We start from the raw sequence: 23,442 nt of genomic DNA, 5'->3' as shown, positions 1-23,442 counted from the left end.
CCATGCCCCCAAACCGGTTCTATCGATGGTGTGGCCATCTTGATTTTCGGTTCTGTACATAAGCAGAACAATCATCATTGCAGAAATGTATTTTTTTCCCTTTTCTAATGTCGTGCATGTGGGTGCAGATCTTTTTAGGTGCAAATGCGCACATGCACAGAGCAAAATTCTTTTCGTGCCAAACTGGCAGTAATGGCGGCAGCAACCCATACCTGATCCTACCCCCACAGTATTTTTCCCCAGAGTGTACTCAGTTTGGTTAAAATTGCTCAAGGCAATTTATATAGATAGGTAGGTAGGTAGGTAGGTAGGTAGGTAGGTAGAGATAGATAGATAGATAGATAGATAGATAGATAGATAGATAGATAGATGGATGGATGGATGGATGGATGGATGGATGGATGGATGGATGGATGGATAGGGAGAGGGAGAGGGAGAGGGAGAGGGAGAGGGAGAGATAGATAGATAGATAGATAGATAGATAGATAGATAGATAGATAGATAGATGATAGATAGATAGATAGATAGATAGATAGATAGATAGATAGATAGATAGATAGAAAGAAAAATAGATAGATTTAATTATTTGCAGAGCCTACCTATCCTTGCCCCAAATCTAAAGTCTCTGGGCAACCTGTTTTCCAACAGAAAGAAAATCATTCCATTAGAACAATATTTTATATTAGAACAATATCACAGACCAACCAACCAATTGCAAACCCAAAGATGAGACTCTAAATAAAAACAAGTATGAGTGAAGTGTCCCCTTTGGTAAGGATGTAATAGCCTTCTTCGTGGAAGCATCTGGCTGACAGCTGCAGGAAGCAAGGTAATTATTAATTTATTCACATTATACATTTATTAAGTAGTAATTTATATAGCACTTTTATGTAGCACCTGCATTCAGTAAGGACAATGTCTTAGTGCCCAAGGCCACAACTGACATATCTGGGGTATGGAGGAAATGATGCAAATAACTAAAGGGTTTCATAAAAAATTGTGGGAGGCACTGGAATTCTTATGTTTGTATTGAGTTGTGGAATATTACACTTATATCTTAGGGCTTCCATTATAGCTTATTCTGGTTCTCAGCCTCAAATGACAGAAAATAACCATTACAGATAGACCTCATCTAACAACCACAATTGAACCCAAAATTTATGTTGCAAAGTGAGATAGTTGTTAAGCGACATATCTATCTGTCTGTCTGTCTATCAGTCTATCACTGTATCTGTATCTGTATCTGTATATCTATCTATCTATCTATCTATCTATCTATCTATCTATCTATCTTCATCATCATCATCATCATCATCATCATCATCATCTATCTATCTATCATCTCTATCTATCTATCTATCTATCTATCTATCTATCTATCTATCTATCTATCTATCTCTATATATCTTTGCACGGGTGTAGGTATGCTGGTCTTGTTGTATTTGGATCTTTTCCCATGTAAGATTGAGATTGTCTTGGCAACGTTTTGGCGAGGTCTCACTCGCCATCTTCAGGCTGGTGTTTTTGGCTTGGCTTCTACTGTAATGTCGTAAAATGACTTCTATTATACAGTGTAGCCTCCGTGTGGGCCCTGCACTTACCTGGCATCCAAAATGGGCCATGTGGGGGAGGGGAGGGTGGGACCAGCCAGTCCTTGCAACTACCGGTTCAGCGAACCAGATGTAAAATTAGCATCTGGTTCACCCAAGCCAGTCAGAACCAGCTTAATCCCACCTCTGGTAAGTGTAGGTTGCAGATGACTGCAGATGGGCACACCTTCCAAATCCAAACTGTGTGTTGTCAGGTGCATGTCCTGCTGATTGGTTGATCCAATTTCCTGTTCTTTGCTTTGCTGTTTGAGCGTTAAATGCATAGCCAGAATGTTATATTTGCAGACATAACAAGGAAACACCTATGTAACCTTCCTGGAATGATAGACACATATCTTCCCTGACAGTTCCAGAGAAGTCTGATCAACCCTTCACTCTGGATTTCACAACCTCACCAACCTTAAGGTGTATGGAGTCCCACAATTCTTAAAGCTGCTGAGATTGAAAAACTCTCATCTTAACACTGATTAAACCCATTTCTATGATTGCACATGGTATTGGCTTTTATTAAACCTCAGTTCCCTTTTAATTTTGTTTGATCACCAAAAAGAGACTCCTTGATTCCATTGTGAAAAGCGGTCCGTGTTCCACAGCCTAAAATAGAATAGAATATCAGAGATGGAAAGGACCTTTGAGGTCTTCGAGTCCAACCTCCTGCTCAAGCAGGGAACCCAAATACAATTTCAGATGAATGGTTGTCCAGTCCCTTTTTAAAAACTTCCAGTGTTGGAGCACCCACAACTTCTGAAGGCAAGCCGTTCCACTGATTAATTGTTCTACCTGTCAAGAAATTTCTCCTTAGTTCTAAGTTGTTTCTCTCCTTGATTAGACTTCACCCATTGCTTCTTGCCCTGCTTTCAGCTGCTTTCCAATGAAAGGTAAACAATTAATGAAGCAAAACCATCTTTTCCAAAAGACATGGTTTTTTTTCCCCTTCTTCGATGAAGCTTAAAAAACAGAAAAGACTTATCAGTTCTACTCTTCATAATATTTTCAGTTAAGTTATCAGAGAGGGTGGCAGTGCTATAATTCTTTGCATCCTTCCTGGGCCCTTTTATAAATTGGTGTTACTTCCAGTACTTAAATACAGAGGCTAGGGGTTTGTAAAGCTGCAAATTTTGGGTAATAGTTGGCAACTTCGTTTCTTCCACTGCTTAATAGTCCTCCTGAATGCCACTAATTTTCCATGACTCATTTTTTTTTAAATGTCATCCTTTGTCACCTCTATTTGACACACTTCATCTGAAGCATTTACCTGTGGAAAAAAGAAGTGGTTTCATTTGCATATTTCTCCAGCATCTCCTAATGTACAAACAAATGGAACATTTAACTGCATTTGCTGCAATTTTCTTTTTCTCTTTCTTTTCACTTTGGCATTTAATGGCTCAGCCCACCTGGGCAGGCATTCCTTTTCTGGTGTAGTATTGTTACTGTGGTTTGTTATTATTACATGTAACAATTTAATCCTAGAATTCTTTGTCTTCAAACTACAAAGCCCATGAATGGATATTTTGCCATTCCTTCTTTTTTATGCCCTTGCACTAGAACAGCTTTCTGAAAGACTATGGGAATTGCTTCAACATACTCTGAGGGCACCATGTGAAGAGATCTATATATGTATAAAAATGGCTCTCTCTCCCTGTATGTATGTATGCATGCATGCATGCATGCATGCATGCATGCATGCATGCATGCATGTATCAGAGGTGGTATTCAGCAGGTTCTGACCAGTTCTGGAGAACCGGTAGCAGAAAGTTTGAGTAGTTCAGAGAACTGGTAAATACCACCTGTGACAAGTCCCGCCACCATTTATTCTCTACCTCCCGTGTCCCAGCTGATTGGGAGGAAATAGGGATTTTGCAGTATCCTTCCCCTGGAGTGGAGAGGAAATGGGGACTTTACAGTATCCTTCCCCTGCCACCAAGCCACACCCACAGAACCGGTAGTAAAACATTTTGAATCCCACCACTGGTATGTATATATATATAAATGTATGTATGTTCTAGCTTAACTCTGGAACACCTTGAGCAATTTCAACCAAACTTGGTACACAGATGACTTCCCCTCTGGAAAAAAATACTGTGAGTGTAGGACACCCCAACACCCCTCGGTGTGTGTGTTTTGTTAAGATACAGCCTGTTGTGCCCTAATGCCCTACTGGCGTCTACTGTACAGCACATTGGAGTTGCCATGGTAATAGCTTCAAAACACTCCACAAGGGGGCTCCCTCTGGTAAGAGGGAAAATCCAACATTAGAAATTATGTTTGGTCTGGACATTTCCCCCCTATAAATAAATACCCGGGCAATGCTGGGTTATCGGCTAGTCTACACTAAAACAAGACCAGAGAATCAAGAACATTTCTTCTTGTTGTCAGGGCATAGTATAGAAATAATATTGATATGTACTTGATATGTACTTGACAAATGTGTGTGCATGTGCACACATGCATACATGTGTGTGTTTGTGTGTGTGTGTCTGTCTATCTCTCTATCTCTCTATCTCTATCTATCTATCTATCTATCTATCTATCTATCTATCTATCTATCTATCTATCTATCTATCTATCTATCTATCTATCTATCTATCTGCTATATAGGGTGTATCTGTTCTGACCTAGGCTTCCCAAGATCATGAAGCAGAGTTCTTTTCTAGATAAAATCTCTTTTATTTACGTTAAAGGGAATTCCTCTCCAGCAAAGTCCTGGCAAACAGTCTTTCATGAGATTTCACAACAACAGACCTTTATCAGGCATTGAGAGTTGCCAGGCCGATATCTTCCCCACGCTGTAGCAGCGGTTACTTGACAAGAAGTCAGGAACAGATCTTCACCCTAATGAATTGAACTAATTGTCTCCTGCAAACTCCACTCCCCTTTCACTCCTCTTTATCCCCTATGGGAGGGGCCATTCACCATCCACCTGTGCCTTTACTCCCTAGTTAGCCCCTGTTCCTTAGCTGTTCCCTTCTCCTGGAAGCTCTGCACATGCGCACATCAGGAACAGGCTCCAGCTGTTCTTCTGCCTCACTGATATCCAACTATGAAGCCAGCTGATAACTGTTGGATGGCCCTGGCCCCATCTCTGCCTCCAATGCAGAGCCCTCATCATAGCCTGCCCCAGACTCCAGGACTGGTCCATGTTCCTCCCCAACCTCCTCACTGTCTGAATCTGTTACCAGTTCCGCTGGCGGGCCACAACAGTTTCTATTACATACTGAATATATCTACTGTGTACTGTACAAACGGTATCTACTGTATTTACAGGGCAAAGAAACAGCTTAACTTCTGGCGATTTCAAACAGAAGCTATCAAATATAATTATAACTTTGCCTTGAGGAGGAGTGAAGCAAAAACAAATCTGAAAGAAATGAGCTCTCTGCTTTGTTCTCAGCTTCATTTCAGAACAGAGGCATTTTCCAAGCAGAAAACCAATTGAGAAGAAATCATTGCTTCATTGTTTGAAGATAATAACTCTAATTCCAGGTACAAATTTTTCTCCCAAGCTAACTGACCTTTGACATGTTCAAAAAGCTGGCTTGAATACAATGGGGGATTTCTCCACAGATATAAGTCAAAACCGTCAGTAAACAGAAAGGCTTGGTAAACACATAATCACCATTCACATTTCATGATTTAATTACGAAAACACAATCATAAATGTTGAGATTAAAATAATGCTTGGCTTTAAAAATTCATTAAAAAGTGATGTAAGTGATGAGATAGGTAGATAGGTAGATAGGTAGATAGGTAGATAGGTAGATAGGTAGATAGGTAGATAGGTAGGTAGATAGATAGATAGATAGATAGATAGATAGATAGATAGATAGAGAGACAGACAGACAGACAGACAGACAGACAGACAGACAGACAGACAGACAGACAGACAGACAGATCCTTGTACTGCAGTTAAATTAAAAGTTTGTTTCTGGGATAACCATTTACTTTGAAAAAAATAAGGAAATAGAATAATATAACATTAAGATCAGAAGGGAGATCCTAAAAGCAGAAATCTGGTCCTGTTTACTATGATTAGCTGCCTATCCTGCCTTTATTCTTCATCAGGCATTATACTTAATGCTCCCATCTATTTCCCCCATAGCAACTCTCTGATGCAGGATGGGGTAAGAGACACTTAGTGACCCAAAGTCAATTTGCCTGGTTTCATGTCTAAAGAAGAACCAGCATTGATGGTCTTCCACTTTCTACTTCAGCACTTTAACCACTACTGTTGCTCATAAGCAGGTCCTTTCCATAAGTTGCATTACTGAGTCATTTTTCTCTCCCATCCTTTATTTCAGGAATATTTTCTAAACGATCTGTCATTTGTTTATGGTAGCAACTTCTTCTTAACATGTGAATATTTTGAGGTGTGAGCAGGGAAAAAAAAGATAGTGTCATGACATTAAGGGAGGGGAAAAATTCTTGCAGAAGAGGTGCAAAAGTGTTTTGTGAAAAGTGCAAGGTTAGGAAGATAAGAGGGTGGAAATGGGGATGGGAATATGGGAAACATGGCACCCAGGATTGTGTAGGTCTCCCTTTACTCTGCTAGCAAAACTGAGCCCAACATTCCTAAATATTCTTCTTTGTCATGTGAATTTATTCGAGATGAAACCACTTTTTTAAAACCAAGATCTATACTAACACAGGGGGATGCGGTGGCTCAGTGGTTAAGATGCTGAGCTTGTTGATCAGAAAAGTTGACCGTTCGGCGATTCAAATCCCTAGGCCACATAATGGAGTGAGCTGCTGTTACTTGTCCCAGCTTCTGCCAACCTAGCAGTTCGAAAGCATGTAAAAATGCAAGTAGAAAAATAGGGATCACCTTTGGTGGGAAGGTAACAGTGCTCCGTGCACCTTCGGCATTTAATCATGTCAGCCACATGACCACAGAGATGTCTTTGGTCAGCACTGGCTCTTTGGCTTTGAAACGGAGATGAGCACCGCCCCCTAGAGTCGGGAATGACTAGCACATGTGTGCGAGGGGAACCTTTACCTTTACCTATACTAACACAATGTTTACGTATGCATTTTTTAAACAGAGAAAGCTTGAAGCCAATAAACCACAACTGAGGCTGTAGTCCATGCCATGCAAAAACCTGTTTTCATAGGACTTATAAATCATATTTTACAAATTTCCTGCAATTTCATTTTACCTTCCTAGTCACCAAGGGAGAGTAAGGAAAGCAACAGTATTATCCTTGATTCAGCCTTTTAGCCCAGATTGCAAACTGATTTGGGACTTCCTAGATGGGAATCATTTGTTGGAGGTCCTTGCTTAGGTGTTATCTCCATCATCTTCATAGGTAAACCTGGCACTTAACATCATAGGTACATCTTGCCTTGTTGATAGTGGACAACATGAGCATTTGTGTGTAAGAAATACTCTGTGAATTTTGCCGTGAACTGAAGACAGATTAAAAAAGAATAAATGATGAAGAATGTTTTATTTATAACTACTCCAGAATGTAATTATTTAGCATGGAAATGTTGGGGGTGAGGATCTGTAGGTCTTGTACAATGCAAGTATAAACTAAATAAAAATACTAAATATTTAAAGGTGGAAATTTGTGGTTTTTTAAAAAATCTAGAATGTATTGTTTCTATTAATTGTTGGAAGGCAATTACTTGAAGTGCAAAAGCAGCAATTTCATTGCATGGATTATTTTTTTAAGTATAATTTCTGGGGAATGTATGTGTGGTTTATAATGAAGCTTGGATTGTTGGTGAATACCTCTCTCTTGTTATTGTCCTGTGATAAAAAGGGTTTATTTTAAAAACAAATGCAAATAGTTATTAGTGGAAGCGGAGTATCTCCTAGATCAACCATCGGTCTGACTCTGTAAAGCTGTTCTTAATTACAAGTTGATGGCCTTGGGAGTTAATTAAGCCCGGAGTCTATGAGCTTGTCTATGAGATTAATTAAAATCCATAAACTACAATACTTTTTTCTGAACTCAAGAAGGCAAAGAAGATTAAAAAGGAAATCCTTGCACATTTGAACTTCGGTTTCACTATTTAGAAGTGGAAAGTGCCTACTAAGGGGTGATCACGTTTCATCAATGGAGTGGAAAGGGGGTCAATTAATGAGTCTGTATTTTGGGACTTGACTTTGATGTTTTGAATAGTGGAGGTCCATAGCAGAAAAGGGGTCAACAGAAATAATTAGTACATTTGCTGATAAAAACTACATCCGTTAGAGAAGTTTGGTCTGGTATAAATACAAGTGACACTAATGGCAATTCGTTCACAACTCATGCTGTTCTGAGTTACTTCTTAAACTAAATAATTAGAGGAAATGATTTCTTTTTCCCTTATCAAGGAGATATGCAGCATAATAATGGCGGCATGTGGGACAATATAGGAACTTGTTGTTTATAGGAGAAGCACATTATGCCAGGACTATGAACTCAAGATCAAGATTATCAAAAACCATTGTCTCGTAAAGGAAGGAGGAAAATTCAGAAATGATGGAACCTAAACCAATACGGTTTCACCACAAAACCACGAAGCCCTTATCCGCACCGACATAAGTGCGGAAGGCAAATCCGTGCCGTCCGAAGCGCTAAGGAAAAACGCGACCCTACCGCGATGACATAACCGTGGAGGGCAAATCCGCGCCTTCCAAAGCACTCAGCACCCTAAACCTAACCCTAACCCTAACCCTAACCCTAACCCTAACCCTAACCCTAACCCTAACCCTAACCCTAACCCTAACCCTAACCCTAACCCTAACCCTAACCCTAACCCTAACCCTACCCTAACCCTAACCCTAACCCTAACCCTAAACCTAAACCTAAACCTAAACCTAACCCTAAAGCAAACCCCTAAACCTAATCCTAACCCTTACCTTAATTTAAATCGGCTTTCTGCCGCCGCACTATTTTAAAGCACCCTTCTGTCACCGTGCTGTTGTCGCGGCGGTGATGACACGCGGTGATGACGTCACGGCTTTAGCGACGCGGTTTTATCACCGCTATTTTGACGAGCACGGTTTTGTCATGCCACAAACCAATACAGGTAAGTTTTCTTTTTTTCTTTTTTTTACTAATGATCACAATTGATCATTAGTAAAAATTTCAACTGCTCAACAAGGCAGCTTTTATGTGAATTTTGCCTTATTCTACGACTTATTTTTTTTTGCCACAATTACTAAGAGAATCGTTGCAGTTGTTTAATGAATCATGCTGTCATTAAAAGAATCTGGATTCCCCACCCCACCCCCATTGATTTTTGTTGTGGGAAGGTCATGGGATCATATGATTTTGGAACAGTGCATCAGGGTTCCAAATAAACCCTCAACATTCATAAATGCATGCCAGTTGTCAAGTAGCTAAATTTTCATCATGTGACCATGTGAAAAACAGTCAAAACTAACTTATTTTCAGTGCCATTGTAACTTTGAATGGTTGTAAGTCGAGGACTATCTGTATGTAGATTTTAACTTTGTTAAATACATGTCTTTAGCTAGCTCACTTTTGGGTGCCATCTTCCTGGTAAGTCTGTTCTAATGCCTGTTTTCTAACCTACTGTATTCTGTATAAATGAGTGCCATTATTGTTAGGAATATAATCTAACAGTTGGGTTGGATATATATATATATATACATACATACATACATACATACATACATACATACATACATACATACATATATATATATATATATATATATATATATATATATATATAATGTAACAATGCTATACCTGTTTCTTTAAATCATACTGTAAAATGTGATTGGTTGCTGTTTCCTCAATTGGCCATAAGAGGGAGCCAGAATGACTGTTAGCTCTCTGTTCGTTAGATGCTGGGCTGATCTGATCTGTGTGCTGTCAGCTATTGTAAGTTTTGCAACTGCTAGCAAACTTTGAATTCTGAACTGATTATATGATACTGAACTATGTTATTTGGATTATCCCTTAACTGAAAGGCATTGATGACTGACTGTCTTATCCATGTATGACTTGGACTTCGATGGTCTCTGATACCTCTATTTCCACGAAAGTAAAAGCCTATTTAAACTGCATTGTCTCTGTATGCTGGTTTGTGTGTTCTCCAACACAACTCTCACAACGCTTCTCTGAACATCCTCGCTCTCCCAATGGGGAGCTTACCTAACAATTATACTTATCAATTCAAAGTTCATGTCTATAGGGCAGCCACATATAGGTAATGACTGCAATCAGATCTTCAATTCATTGAGTTAAAGGAGCCATACATTTATTTTTCTGAAGCTTAGAATATCACTCTTTTGGCGATAGTAAGGGCATGGAAAATCCATTTAAGTTGTCTAGTTGTCAAATTACATATACTGGGTATGTAGTGCCAAAGAATATTATCCTCTCAAAATTTGTCACACAATTATATTTATATAATCCATTACAGTACTTTCTCTCAAAACTCGGTAAGAATAGGACATTGTAAAAACAGGCAGTTTCTAGAGAGACATAATGGAGACCAATAAAAGAGAATTGTATAAATGTATCAGAATTATATGCATTTTGAATAATATTTGCATTAGGCTAGTATATATAGAATTGTAACTTATTGTAATATCATATTTTTCGGGTATTTTTAAAAAAAACCCTTTTTATTGTAGCACTTTTTATGTGTTCTTAATGGTAATACTACCACTATTACTATTATTATAAAAATAGAATAGACTAGAATTCCTTATTCTATATTATTATTATATAATTAGTATATAATTAAGAATTATTATAGAATTCTTTATTGGCCAAGTGTGATTGGACACACAAGGAACTTGTCTTTGGTGCATATGCTCACAGAGTACATAAAAGAAAAGATATATCACTATCATTATCTGTATGTCAATGAAGACTCAATCATCCAGGCCAATGGAATCTAAAGATTGAATTGTGGCAACTGGACCAAACTTGGTTAATCTGAGACCTTTCACTGCTCATCCAAACAACTGGACTAAAATAATTTTGCTCTGACTGATCAAAGTTGCTTGGATGAGCAGTGATTAACTCAGGTTAACCAAGTTTGGTCCAGTTGCCATGATTCAGCCTATCATTACCACTATTATTTTTGTCTTTTGCTCTTTTTTCCTTTCACTATTAATTAAAAAGAAATTGTTGTTAGTTGCGAAGTCGTATCCAACCCATCATGACCCCATGAACAATATTCCTCCAGGCTTTCCTGTCCTCTACCATCCTCTGGAGTCCATTTAAGCTCATGTCCACTGCTTCGGTGACTCCATCCAACCACCTCATTCTCTGTTGTCCCCTTCTTCTGTTGCCCTCAATTTTTCCCAGCATTAGGCTCTTTGCCAGTGAGTCAAAAAGAAAGTTACAATAGATAAATGGAAAGTCTGTTTTAGTGGAGTTCTTAGTGTCACTGGAGATGAGATTTCCAAATATTCCTGGGAAATATTTGAAAGACATAATTAATGCAAATAAAAGGGAATATTTATAGCTCAGGGTTGAGCTGAGGGGTCCTTGGTGGTCTCTGCGCTTGCTTGTTTTCTTGCAGACGTTTCATTACCCAACTAGGTAACATCATCAGTGCTAGTCCTGATGATGTTACCTAGTTTGGGTAATGAAACATCAGCAAGAAAACAAGCAAGCTCAGAGACCACCAAAGACATAGTTAATATTTTATGATTTAGTTTAATGAAAAGAAGGACTAGGGGAAACATGATCGCAGTGTTGCAATATCTCAGCCACAAAGAAGAGGGAGTCAAGCTATTCTCCCAAACACCCATGGGTAGGACAAGAAGCAATGGGTGGAAACGAATCAAGGAGAGAAGCAAGAACTAAGAATAAATTTCCTGAGAAATTAGAACAATTAACCAGTAGAACAACTTGCCTCCAGAAATTGTGAATGCTCCAACACTGGAAATTTTTAAGATGTTGGATAACCATTTGTCTGAAGTGGTGTAGGGTTTCCAGCGTAGGCAGGGGGTTGGACTAGAAGACCTCTAAGTTCCCTTCCAACTCTGTTATTCTATTCTAATATAATTAAATATTGGATCCACTGGGTTTTTCCAACTTCATGATAATATGAGCTTATCTCTCAGATGTGGAGGTCACATATTTTAATTCTTTCAAACAGCCTCCATTGCTCTCCACCCAGCAACAAAACAGGATATATTGAGCTGAAATCAATTTCTATGAGTTTTTATATTCTATATGGGTGGATTTTGTAAAATCGTTTCGAGGATTATTTGGTCATATGTGACACCCCTCTGCAATCTGAAATGATTTAGCCCGAGATCAGATTTATCGCCTGGTCTGTTCATAATGTTTTGAGTTTCAATATGATAAATTGTATGAGATGAGAATTAGAGCTGCGGAAATTCTTTCTGTCTTCAAACTATAAAAAGGTGAGAGGTCTGGACTTTATTGTTCTGTTTACCACTGGAATTGGAAAAAATAATGAGTAGGTCACTCACTCATTGTCGTAAACATTAAAAAAATACCCACCACTTTTTAACCTTGTTTTATTCTGAATAAATATCTCATATCTAACAAATTAATCTGAAAATTATTCAGTTTGCCTTAGAACCAAAAGAAGAGGAAAACAAAGAGAAAGAAGTCAGTATTAATTAAGAAACTCGATAATGAACATGTATAATTTTTTAAAAAAATTTGCAATGTAATGATTATGATCACACAGTCATGCAATTAAGCTAACAGGAAAGCATGTGCTGATAAACAGAATATTACTAAAGGGAAGACTGATTAACATCGACACTAATTCTGATTTTAATTGGTTTGCAAATTGATGGCAGAAAAGCAAGGATCAGCCATGCAGATGGATGATCAGTTTGTTTGTTTTTTTAGTTTTAGTCTGCAGAATAATTTATCCTATTGTTTCAAGAGTTGGCAATTTCCTTTAGAAAATGTGTATCTATCCTTTTGCCCAACTCTGTACATTTCAGTATCATCTTTTCACCTTTACTCCAGGCATTGTGGTACTTGTTCTAAATTTGTGTATTTTAGCATCTAGTTTATTTATTTTTACTAGGAATATTTTGTTCAGAAAAAAGCCATTCCAAATTTAGAAGCATGTGAATATCAAATAATACTTGTATATTGATTTAGATACCAGTACAAAAGATTTGCATTGAAAATGTTTCAGTTGAAATAAATGAGACACATTTCTTTCCATGTCTACCATATTTCCTAGAACATAGAATAACAGAGTAGGAAGGGACCTTGGAGGTCTTCTAGTCCAACCCCCTGCTTGAGCAGGAGATCTTATACCATTTTCAGACAAGTGACTGTCCAGTCTCTTTTTGAAAGCCTCTAGTGATGAAGCAACCCAACTTCTGAACACAAAGTATCCCAATTGTGGAAGCACCCTCCCAGAAGAATCAAATATTTAGGGAAATATTTAAAAAGGCAGAATATTGTATTTCCCTGAAGGAGAAATGGAGAAACATGTTTTTAGAGACAGAAAGCAGACCCAATCTTTCTTAATAGCCAGAGGTGGGTTCCTACCGGTTCGGTCAAATAGGTAGTAACTCAGCCGAACACGTGACCATACCAGTTCTATCCTGGGCACCGCCATCTTTATCTTAATCTTCATTGAAAAAATGTATTTTTTCCCTTTTTCAATGGTGCGCGTATGTGCAGAACTTTTTAAGTGCAAATGTGCATGTGCGCCAGTGGTGGGTTCCGGATCCCGGTGCAACCGGTACGGTGCAACAGGGCCCTGCTTCCCCCACATGCACGCATGCACACACACACACACACACACATGCATCCTTACCTCCACAATGCTCCAGCTACTCGGTGGAGCATCGCACAGGCGCCGTACGCTCAGTGCGCAGAAGCGCCCAAGAGGTCAAATACAGGTAAGGAGCTCGGGCGGGTGGGTGGGCCCTCCAGAGCACCGTACCAGAACGGTACCCGGTGCTCCCGGCAGGCACCGGTACGCCTGTACCGGGGCATACCGCCTGCAACCCACCACTGATGTATGCGGAGCACGCATCTGGCATGCGTGTGAGTGAACACAGAAATTTTCAGGCACTGAACCAGTAGTAATGCTGGCAGGAACCTACCCCTGTTAATAGCCCCCAACAGGTATTTTGTTTCCATTAAGAAAGACTGGGCGAGGCTATTCAGAAAACAAAACCTTCCAGTGATGGGATTAAAAATTTACATTCTCCTCCACCCAAATTCCAAGCACAGGACATGATCCTTCAGGATATAATAGGATTAAACCACTTTCATTTAGCAGAAGGCACAGAACTCACTATATTGCATAATCTCCTGAGGGCATTTCAGATATTGCACAACCCACTAGCAGCATCTCTGAAACTTATAAAAATCCACACCCTCATCAAACTAGCTGACCCAGAACCTGGTGGTTCTGTTCACCAACAAATGGACCTTCTTTCCAATCAGCGTCCAGCCTCCATTTGGTTTTGAGCATCTTTCTCCCGGCTTGGAACCGAACCAGATGGAATTTCCCTTCCAACAATTGGTTGATTGCTCTCAACATTAGGAGGAGAATTGTATGCTTCAAACACCACAGTCACAATTATAGGTGAGAAAGTCAAAATATTGTTGGGAAGTGAATGCAGTATTGCAGATCCCAAGATATTCTTCCCTGCTTGAGGATCAGACCTTAAGATGCAACAAGATAATCCCACAGGGCCAGAATCAGCCTCCACAATCAGGAGGCTGTGAGTTCGATCCTAGGTAGAAACAGATTTTTCTCTCTCTGGGCACAATGAGAATATATCTGCTGCAAACTCCACATTGGCGACAGGAAGGGAATCCGGTCAGTAGCAATAGCGCTTAGACTTATATATCGCTTCATAGTGCTTTACAGCCCTCTCTAAGCGGTTTAAAGAGTCAGCCTATTGCCCCCAACAATCTAGGTCCTCATTTTACCCACCTCGGAAGGATGGAAGGGTGAGTCAACCTTGAGCCTGGTGAGATTCGATCTGCCAAACTGCTGGCAGCCGGTGATCAGCAGAAGTAGCCTGTAGTACTGCACTCTAACCACTGCGCTACTTTGACTCTTCTCAGTAAAGAGTCAGCTCCATTCAGTTGCCCCGACTCCATCCCGATGCAACAAATTAAAGATAAAGGTTCCCCTCGCACATATGTGCTAGTCATTCCTGATTCTAGGGGCGGTGCTCATCTCCTTTTCAAAGCTGAACTACCAGCGCTGTCCGAAGACGTCTTTGTGGGCATGTGGCCAGCATGACTAAACGCCCAAGGCGCATGGAACCCTGTTACCTTCCCAACAAAGTGGTCTCTATTTTTCTACTTGCATTTTTTACGTGCTTTCGAACTGCTAGGTTGGCAGAAGCTGGGACAAGTAAAGGGAGCTCACTCCATTACGTGGCACTAGAGATTCGAACCGCCGAACTACCGACTTTTCTGTTTTAGAGAAAAAAAAATGCATTGCAATTGTAATCAGCTGGACCTCAGCCCTAAAAATGTGGATACATCTCAACCTCATTCTGGGATGTTTAATTGTCATTTTGTCAATTAAACTCTGTGTGTGCATGCTGGAGTATTCTGTGCAGAAAACTGAAATCTCTTATCAGTAATGAAAGGAAGTTCTTCTTGCACTTAGAAAGTCAGCGTGTCCTTTTTCCTCACCTACCTGGGTCATAAAAAAGAATTGAATAGCCATTTCTAAGCATCTCTCAAAAGCCATTGTCTTAACCAGAATAGTTAACAATGAACTTTTGTTATTAAATAGTCCCAAGGTCAGAGAAAGCTATCATTATGACCAGCAAAGTTACTTCTTCTTGACGGAGAGTTTCTCATGCTAGAATCCTAATGAGTCCATCAAAGGCATCCTTCTGAGATGCTCTACCTAAATTAGTGTCCAAGCTATAATGGCCTTCCATCAGTGAGATATAATTGACCATTCCGAAGCGGCACAAAACCTGCATCTCTAACTTTCCTGTCTTTTATTTTTTTCAAGGATGTCCTTTTGCTTCTGATTTCGCCGGGGTCACTGGAGAAAATAATTGCTTTTGTTCAAGGAATTTGAAATAATTTTGCCACAGGTGCCCCCTATAGCCTTAAAGAAATTTCTTTCGCCATGCAGCTAAGGAGTTAATATTACTTTCCTGACCTCTCCACCTTTGTCCATAGTTGGTGGCAACATAGTTCAAGCATACCATACCAAACACACCTTGCTGAAAATCATATCAGTTGTCGAACTCTTTAAGAAGATAGTGTCGGTTGGAATGGCCTGTATTACTTTATGGGCAAATCTAGACAGCATACTAAAAAGCAGAGACATCACCCTGCCAACCAAAGTGGATATAGTCAAGGCTATTGTTTTCCCAGTTGCTATGGATGGCTGTGAAAGTTGGACCATAAGAAAGGCTGAGCGCCAAAGAATTGAATCTTTGAGCCGAGGTGGCGCAGTGGTTAAATGCAGCACTGCAGGCTACTGCTAGATCAGCAGTTCAGCGGTTCAAATCTCACCGGCTCAGGGTTGACTCAGCCTTCCATCCTTCCGAGGTGGGTAAAATGAGGACCCAGATTGTTGGGGGCAATATGCTGACTCTCTGTAAACCGCTTAGAGAGGGCTGAAAGCCCTATGAAGCGGTATATAAGTCTACTGCTATTGCTATTGGTGCTGGAGAAGACACCCGTGAGTTCCTTGGACTGCAAAGCGATCAAACCGGTCAGTCCTAGAGGAGATCAACCCTGACTGCCCTTTAGAAGGCCAGATCCTGAAGATGAAACTCAAATGCTTCGGCCACTTAATGAGAAGGAAGGACTGCCTGGAGAAGAGCCTCATGCTGGAAAAGATAGAAGGCAAAAGAAGGGGACGACAGAGAAAGAGGTGGCTGGATGGAGCAGTGGTGGGTTTCAGGAGGTACACCCTGGTACGGGTGTACCAGAGCCTGCCTGGAGTACCGGCAGAGGTGCATTCCTACCAGTTCGCACCTATTCGGTAGAACCGGTTCGTCAAATCTACTGAACCGGTTAGAAGAGGCTCCACCAGTGGACCCAGAAAGCAGGCCACACCTACAGAAGAGGTTCCAAAATTTTTTGAAACCCACCACTGGTCCTTAGATATGATTATTCTACACTATCATGCTCATATTTATAAAACTCAGTGCCTCTGTGAAAGGTAAGGATGACTACTGCATTTGTGGTGCAATCAGAACATTGCGTGTGTTGAAGTTGTTTTAACGCAAACCAAAGATGCCTTTTAAAAAACAAGTTTACATCCTATTCTTATGCATGCCAGTGCTATGTGTGAGGTAATTTAAGGTGGTTCTGACAAGTGTCGTCAGCATCTTCATATCCGGTCACATGGGTGGCAAGCCACTCCCATCCGGTAACATGGGCAGCAAGCCACTTCCACAAAGGAGGCCACACCCACAGAGTAGGTTCGAACACTTTTTGAAACCCACCACTGAGTACCGGGTACCGCTCTGGTATGATGCTCCGGAGGGCCCACCCACCCACCCGCGCTCCTTATCTGTCTTTAAAGTCTTTGGCACTTTCGCGCACATGCATGGCATGTACAGCGCCTGCGCAATGCTCCGCTGAGCAGCTGGAGAATCGCGGAGGCATAGCTGGATGGCAGGATGCATGCATGTGCTGCACGGATCCATGTAGACGACACTGGGCCCATTCCAACCGTACCTATTGCAATGGGATCCGGAACCCACCACTGGGATGGAATCACCGAAGCAGTTGGTGTGAGCTTAAATGGACTCCAGAGGATGATAGAGGACAGGAAGGCCTGGAGGAACGTTGTCCATGGGGTCACAATGGGTGAGACATGACCATAACTAACAACAGTAACTTTATGGGCAATTTGTAACAGATTTGGAAATCCAGATGGGTTAGAGGTCTCACAATATGCACCCAAAGTCAATGCAGAAGACTAAAAGCTGACTTCCTAGGCACAAGGGGAAATTCATTTTATAGCCATAAGACAAAGCTTTCCACCAACATATGAGAAACAATTGGTTTACAAAACCTTGGGGAAAGATTGGGCCTTAATGAAAGAACACATTTCCTCCGCATGCAGGAAGTACAAAAATCAATCACCTCCAGATTTACAGAATGACTGTGATCTGAAATCCTGGAGAGACAGAATGAATCACAATGAGTTATTCAGACTAGAACTGAATGTCTACCAAAGTTTGCAGTTAGCCAGCAAAACCTACACACAATACAGTCTACAAATAGCCAGGTGTTAAGGCCAGAGGTTCTTATGAACAATACAGGTATAACTAGAAGCCAATTCAGAAATCAGGAAGACAAGCTAAAGAGAAACTGAGATTCTGGAAGTCAAGGAAATGGGGGAATGATATAGGCAAGAATGATCATGGTTGATTCCAGCAATTGAGTGAGATATGATACATTCATCATTCGCACTTATGACATATTTATCTTTGGCCCTTCTCTGTTCTGCCTTTATTGCCACTTGTCATGATTTGGATAGGTTCAGGAAATCTGTTTTTCCTTCCCCTCCCTTTATTTGGATCCAGTGGTTCTATCTCTGTCTCTGAACACAGATATATATTGGATTTCATAGACTTAGAAGCGTTCAAATTCAAATTCTTCCTCCCTTTCATCAGTTGGGCTGATCTGAATCATGCTCAGATCTTCATAATGGACAGCTATGCTTCTTGGATAGTGGTAGGACGCTGCTGGTTTAACAATTGATTCAGTGAGCGTGCACTGTCAGCCTCTGTTTTGCTGCTTGCTTTTCGGCTGCCATTGAAACGGGGTATTTGGGTGTAGGAAATATTCTGTACAGGAGGACTGTAAAAAGGGAGTTGTTCTCACCATCTACTGCACATGTGGCAGGGAGAGGAGTTTCCCGCCAAGGCCAACTGTCCGGCATACCAACCTGATGATGATTTTTGAAGATGTCTCCCACATGACACCTGTGGAGTAATTGGATTGGACTATGGGCTGGGGTTACCAAGGGGAGGGGAATGGGTCATACATTGATATCTATGCTTGTGCGCGCTTTTGTTTCAGATCCAGCTTTGCTTAGCTTCTATTTACTTATAACCAGTAAAAGTACTCTTAATTCTGCAAAATGGAGTTGAGTGGTTTCTTTCTTGGTTATTAAGTGAAGCAGCCCTGACACTGAATTGAATTGAATTGATTATATTTCTATGCCGCCCTATGCCCAGAAGGGACTCAGGGCGGCTCACAAATCAAGTCAGGGGAGGGAGGGGATACAAATAGAAAAAAAAGACATGGACAAAAACAATACCACAATTTAAAAACAATCAGCAACCACACCATTCAAGCGGGGACAAGAACTCATCAGCCCCAGGCCTGTCGGAACAGCCAGGTTTTAAGGACTTTGCAGAAAGCCTGGAGGGTGGTGAGGGTTCAAATCTCCATGGGGAGCTCGTTCCAGAGGGCCGGAGCAGCCACAGAGAAGACCCTCCTCCGGGTGGTCACCAGTCGGCATTGGCCAGTGGATGGAATTCGGAGGAGGCCTAATCTGTGGGATCTAATTGGTCTGTTGGAGGTAATTGGCAGGAGGCGGTCTCTCAAGTGCACTTTGCATGCATGCGCCTAAAGCGCTTACCCACAGCGCTGAAAATGGAGCATTTAGAAGCTCAGCTGCTTACCTTCCAAGTCAGCAATGGTAAGTAGAACAGCGGAGGGGGGAGAAATCAAGTTGTACCGCGCGATTGAGATGAGGTAGAAAACAGGAAATAAAGGACAGGATAGGACAGGAGTGGGTGGGTGGGGTCAACTGATCATCGGCACTACCGGTTCACCTGAACCAGACCAAACCGGCTGAATACCACCTCTGTTCTTGGGCTTCCTTCTCCTCTGATTTTGATCCAAGGAGAAATCCGTATGAACTATGGTACTCCGTAGATGTGTCTATGGGAAGTTGTGTTTATGTTCTGACACCTTCATAGACACCACGTATCTGACTGAATTGGATGATGGTCTTATATGAACAGGATCGTGGATAGCTATTACTGGAATCCACACAACTTCAGTATTTCAAGTGCAGAACCATGGACAGTGATGTCTATATAGATTCTAAGTCATCCAGATCATGGTTGTCCCAAAGGTGCTTTTTCAAGAGGCAACTGGACTTTCTGTTTTTTTCTTTGAAGACGTTTCGCTTCTCATCCAAGATAGCTGAAAAAGATTTTTTGGATGAGATCTTCAAAGGAAAACCAGAAAGTCCAGTTGTTTCTTGAGGAAGCACCTTTGGGATATGGACAATGATGTCAAGTAGACTAGTCAAATCCTTTGCAACCAAACTGTATAGAATTGCTTTCATGTCACCCCTGAATGAAATTGAACCAATATTAGAGTATGACATTGTTATAGTAGCCAGGAGACCACATTGCTAGTGCAGAGTGATACTTTGGCTTGCCAAGGTACCCAGCAGAGGTGATATTCTGCCAGTTCAGATTGGTTCACCCAAACCAGTAGTGGAAATCGTAAGTGGGCCCTCCCACCCAACCTGGCTCTATGCCGTCCCATTTAGGCACTTTTTTTTTAGCCAAAGCACACACATGGAAGGCTGAGTGCATGCGCAGTCGCGGCTCACATTTGCGAACAGGGAGAGAAGATAAGTGAATACCACTCCTAGATACCAGCCCTGTTATAGTCCACACTCGCATGTTTTCCCAAGATATGCCATAGAAGGGCAAGCTGGCTTTGCACCAGAGAGAAAGACGAGCGGTTCTTCCTGCAACCCAAGGGCTCCTCCCTTCCCAAAGCTGTCCCAGAAGCAGGTGTTGCAACTGGGAATTTTCAGAGCCATCAGGAATCTGCCTGCCTGCACAGACCACAGCTTGTCTTCCTACCCAAGTGGTACCTAACCTATCTACTTGCGAGTTTTCAAACTGTTAGGTAGACAGAAGCTAAGGGGAGTGACAGGAGCTCACCCTGCCACACAGTGCTAGGACTCGAACTGCCAGAACTGAGACAATCTCCAGTGTCATTAAGCCACTGAACCAGAGGTGGTATTCAGCCAGTTCTGACCAGATCTGGAGAAGCGGAAATGTTGAGTAGTTCGGAGAACCAGTAAATAGGCTGGCCGCGCCCACGCTGCCTCCCAGCCTCCTATCTGATCTTCTTTTGCTGTCCTGAACAGGAGAATGGGGCTGGAAAGCAGGTTAGTGGGGTGGGGAGGGAATGGGGATTTTGCACTATCCTTCCCCTGCCATGCTCACAAAGCCACGCCCACAAAACTATGCCACATCACAAAGCCATGCCCAGAAAACTGGTAGTAAAAAAATGTTTTCGAATCCCACCACTGCACTGAAACATCCTGCCTCCTAAATTAACTGTTAAGTGGGTTCAAAGTGCAAAATGGCCGGGACATTCATTTTCTTTCTAACAGGGTTTTTTCTTTCAACGCCATTCTCTTTTTTACATATGTCTTTCTGCCTTCCTGATACCTTCTCCTTCAGCAAGCTAGGTTTACTTTTGTCTGGGTTTGTCATGATTATTAGAAGGTGGTTTTAGAAATGAGTTCATGATGTGTCCATAATGTCACCAGGTCTTCTAACCTTGCAGGATAACAGCAAGAGCAGGGAAAAAAGTTAAAAATCCATAATCCTGGGAAGATACAGTTTTGGTAAGAGAGTTCACATGAATAACTAACCAGACAACTGTGTTTCAGTCACATAATTTATAAACTCAGACAGTTGGGTTGCTGTATAATTCAGTGTGTTATGCAAATTAATACAATCAATTGAATGAAAGAGTGAGCCACATGTCAAACAAACACAGCAAATAACTGGCAAACTCACAGCTGGTAGACAGAACTAAGAAGAAAATAAGAATAGAAATATAATACATGTAAACAAATGTAATCTAAAAAAACCCAAATTTGGAGATATTTCAAAAAGTATAAATTTTATATCCAAAATTTACCTGATTTGATAATCTTATCATGAATATTTTAGAGGGCAGTAATTTACAATTATCCACACACACTTTTTGAAATAGACAAGCAAAAAAATACATAAAAATAAAGTTCTCCAACAGCCAATAAGAGCCGCACAATAAATCTACCACCATACATATATAAACACATATACATAATTTTATCTATTTATACAGGTACTTTTATCATTGTTCAGTCAACATAGAAGTCTGTGCATATACAGTATGTATGTATGTATGTATGTATGTATGTGTGTGTGTGTGTTTGTGTGTGTATGTATGTACGTACGTACGTACGTATGTATGTATGCATGTATGTATATGCACAAACAAAATTTCTCATTAGAAAATTTCTAGACTTTCAGAACTTTGCATTCCATCATGACTGAGATGTGCTTGAAATTGCCAGAGGAGGGAGGGAGGGGAGGAAGGGAGCACAGGGAGGAATGGCGGGAGGAAGGAAGGAAGAATGGAGGAAGGAAGGAAGGAGGGACAGGGAGGGATAGAGGGAGGAAGGAGAGAAGGAGGGAAGAAAGGAAGGAAGAAAGGAAGAAAGGAAGGAAGGAAGAAAGGAAGGAAGAAAGGAAGGAAGAAGTGAGGAAGGAAGGGCAGGGAGGGATGAAGGGAGGAAGGAGGAAAGGAAGAACAGTGAGGGAGGGAAGCAGGCAGGCAGGCAGGCAGAGCAGGGATGGATGGAGGAAGACAAGAAGGAAGAACAGGAAGGGATGGAGGGGGGAAGGAAGGAAGGAAAAAATAGACAAGACATGAGAAGCACAAACTTACATGGTAGGATGCTCTTTCTTCTCTATCCATTGGACGGGTCACGTACATTCTCCCTGACACGGGGTCAATGTTGAAGACTTCCATAGGGGGCTGGTCAGCTCCCACCCCTGTGATGCTGTATCTTATATGGATCTCACTGTCTTTGTCTGAACGAATCTGAATGAAACATTAAAGAGAAGAATGAATCAGAGAGGAACACAAGACAAAGGGGGAAAATTGCTTGCAGTGAGAATTGTTTTATTTATCATTAAATTTATTTGCCATCCGTCTCATGGATCATTCCCATCCATTATCTAAAAGATCCTTTACGTTGTGAAGATAAGTGAAAGGATTAACAGCTTCATCTCTCAATAATGCTACCAATTTTGATAGAGGCCTCCTCCTGAAAAACATGAACACCCTTGAATGGTTTTAAACGTCTTCAATTCTATGTGACATGTAACATATGCTGGGTAATCAAATATTTCAATTGCAGAGTGAATTTTTCCCCTAATTTTCTCTTCCTGTCCTGGGCTTACATAACAGAATAACAGGGTTGGAAAGGACCTTGGAGGTCTTCTAGTCCAACCCCCTGCTCAAGCAAGAGACCCTAAACTATTTCAGATAAATGGTTGTTCACTCTCTTCTTAAAAGCTTCCAGTGATGGAGCCCTCACAATTTCTGAAGGCAAGCTGTTCCACTGGTTAATTGTTCTTACTGTCAGGAAATTTCTCCTTAGGTCTAGATTATATCTCTCTGATTAGTTTCCATCCATTGCTTCTTGTCTTGCCTTCTGGTCATTTGGAAAATATATTGGCCCACCCTCTTCTGTGTGTTTTGATAACTGCCTCTTGCACATCCTCTTCAAGGTCATCTCTGCAATCTCAGAAGTCACCTTTAGTCTAATATATCTTGATATACTTGTCCTCAATTACCCAATCCCCATCTAAAGTAATGCAAGCTTATGGGGCCATTACTACCCCTCATAGCAATGATTTTCACAGGGTCACTACACACACTCTATGGCAGGGGTGTCAAACTCAAGGCCCGAGGGCTGGATCCGGCCCATGGGGTGCTTAGTTCTGGCCCATGGGCCTGCCGTCGAAACAGTGAAGAACTGGCCAGCAGTGCCTCTGCCAGCGAAAAGGGAGCTCGGGAGGGCTGCGTGTGGCTCTCCCGGGCTCCATTTTGGGCTGTGATGGCCT

General features: G+C 41.2%; 1 protein-coding gene across 1 annotated transcript in view; it reads right to left on the bottom strand.

Moving 5' to 3' along the window:
* Positions 1-23,442, bottom strand: part of CDH4 (cadherin 4) — a 425,687-nt gene that overhangs the window by 192,849 nt on the left and 209,396 nt on the right. The window contains exon 5 of the mRNA XM_032219093.1: positions 22,259-22,414. Within this exon, the coding sequence (XP_032074984.1) occupies positions 22,259-22,414 (156 nt within the window). The remainder of the gene's footprint in view (positions 1-22,258; positions 22,415-23,442) is intronic.

Source organism: Thamnophis elegans, chromosome 5, assembly GCF_009769535.1.
Source record: "Thamnophis elegans isolate rThaEle1 chromosome 5, rThaEle1.pri, whole genome shotgun sequence".
Taxonomy (NCBI): Eukaryota; Metazoa; Chordata; class Lepidosauria; order Squamata; family Colubridae; genus Thamnophis; species Thamnophis elegans.
The sequence above is the reverse complement of the archived record's forward strand: the minus strand, read 5'-3'. Positions and strand labels throughout refer to the sequence as shown.